The 1,340-nt window shown below is 73.1% G+C and overlaps 1 protein-coding gene across 1 annotated transcript; it reads right to left on the minus strand.

Moving 5' to 3' along the window:
* Positions 1-246: 246 nt before the first annotated feature.
* MNEG_10618 (hypothetical protein) lies at positions 247-1,168 on the minus strand (the record flags this gene model as incomplete). The annotated part of the gene is made up of 3 exons (XM_014040912.1): positions 247-254; positions 400-914; positions 1,131-1,168. 3 exons carry the CDS (start codon positions 1,166-1,168, stop codon positions 247-249), a joined length of 561 nt encoding a protein of 186 aa, XP_013896366.1.
* Between the last annotated feature and the right edge of the window lie 172 nt (positions 1,169-1,340).

The raw sequence follows: 1,340 nt of genomic DNA on the forward strand, positions 1-1,340 counted from the left end.
TGGGAAGCGCCGATCCTAATCTCGGAAAGCGGGACGGTGCCCTGTGGCGCCTCGGACACGTTTTCCTGGCTTGCGGTGCGGCGGATGGCGGCGCGGGGCGGCGCCGAGGGGGTGCTGGCGGCCATAGGGCCTGTTGGCGGAGAATGCGCAGGCACGAGGGGTTGGGTTGGTTGAACGTGCGCCTCAACAGCTGGCAGTTGAAGGCAAGGCAGGAAAACAGTGTTGTATACAGGCCTCGAACCCTTGTCAGATCCCTGGCAAGGCGATACGAGGAAGCAAGAGGGTGCGCGGCAACAGCGGGGCCAGCCATGCCTGTCACCATGTAGCATGTGTCGCGCGGTCTGATCGACCCGCCGCTGTTCAGATTGACCATTAGAATCGAGGTGCCGCCCCTCTCACCGCTCAGCGCCGCCTCGTCCCTCCCCAGCGCACGCGCCACCCCCGTCCTCAGCTTGTGCAGCAGCCCGCCTCCCCCTCCGCCCCCCGCCGCGTCCCTCCCCTCCCGCGCCGCTGCCGCTGCCGCGACCCCGGCCTCGCGGCCGCCGCGCGTGGAGCCCTCCAGCACCAGCCGCGCCACCTTGCGCTGCTCCTGCCGCCGCTGCCGCGCCTGCTCCAGGAACCGCTGCACCTCAGAAGGGTGCGCCCCCGTAAGCGCCGCCAGCGCCGCCGCGCCGCCGGTGCCGGCACCGCCGACGCCGCGCGCCCCGCCATGCCAGGTCTCGTCCCCCAGTATGGCCGACCCCGGCGCGGGGCGGCTCCCGGGGGCGAGGGCCGCGGGGGAGCTGAGTTGGGTCAGGCTGCGGCGCAGCTCTGCGGCCGACAAGGGGCCGTGCCAGCTGCCCTCCAGGCGGCCCGCCGCGGGCGCCGGGGAGTCGGCATCGGGCGCGTGATGGCTGTAGGCGGCGTGCATCAGCCTGGCAAAGGGAGGGTGGCAGGGAGGGGCACAGGGACGGGCGGGCGCAGCATCAGCAGTGCTTGGGAGGAGAAAAAGCCACAAGTGCAGCGAGCCATCCGCTCTCAAAGTATCCGCCTTATTGGCAGTAAGCCGGCCTGGGGCAGCTCTTCACTCACGGGGACGGCCCTGCCCCCTGGTGACGACCGCTGTGACGCAGCCCCCCCCCTCCGCCCACCTCGCCGCCTGCTGGTTGCCATGGGCGGAGCCCTCCATCGCCATGCGCCGCGCCATGAAGTGCAGGTCCCACGCCAGGCCGGGCTCCCTCGCGCCCGCCGCGCCGCCAAACGCGCCGCCGCGAAGGCTGCCGCCGCCCGCGCTCGGCGACTCCAAGGCCGGCTCCGAGAAGGAGCGCCGCCCGGCCGGCGGCAGCGGCGCCGCGCCGGCC

This window comes from Monoraphidium neglectum (genome assembly GCF_000611645.1).
Source record: "Monoraphidium neglectum strain SAG 48.87 unplaced genomic scaffold scaffold02391, whole genome shotgun sequence".
NCBI classification, from domain to species: domain Eukaryota; kingdom Viridiplantae; phylum Chlorophyta; class Chlorophyceae; order Sphaeropleales; family Selenastraceae; genus Monoraphidium; species Monoraphidium neglectum.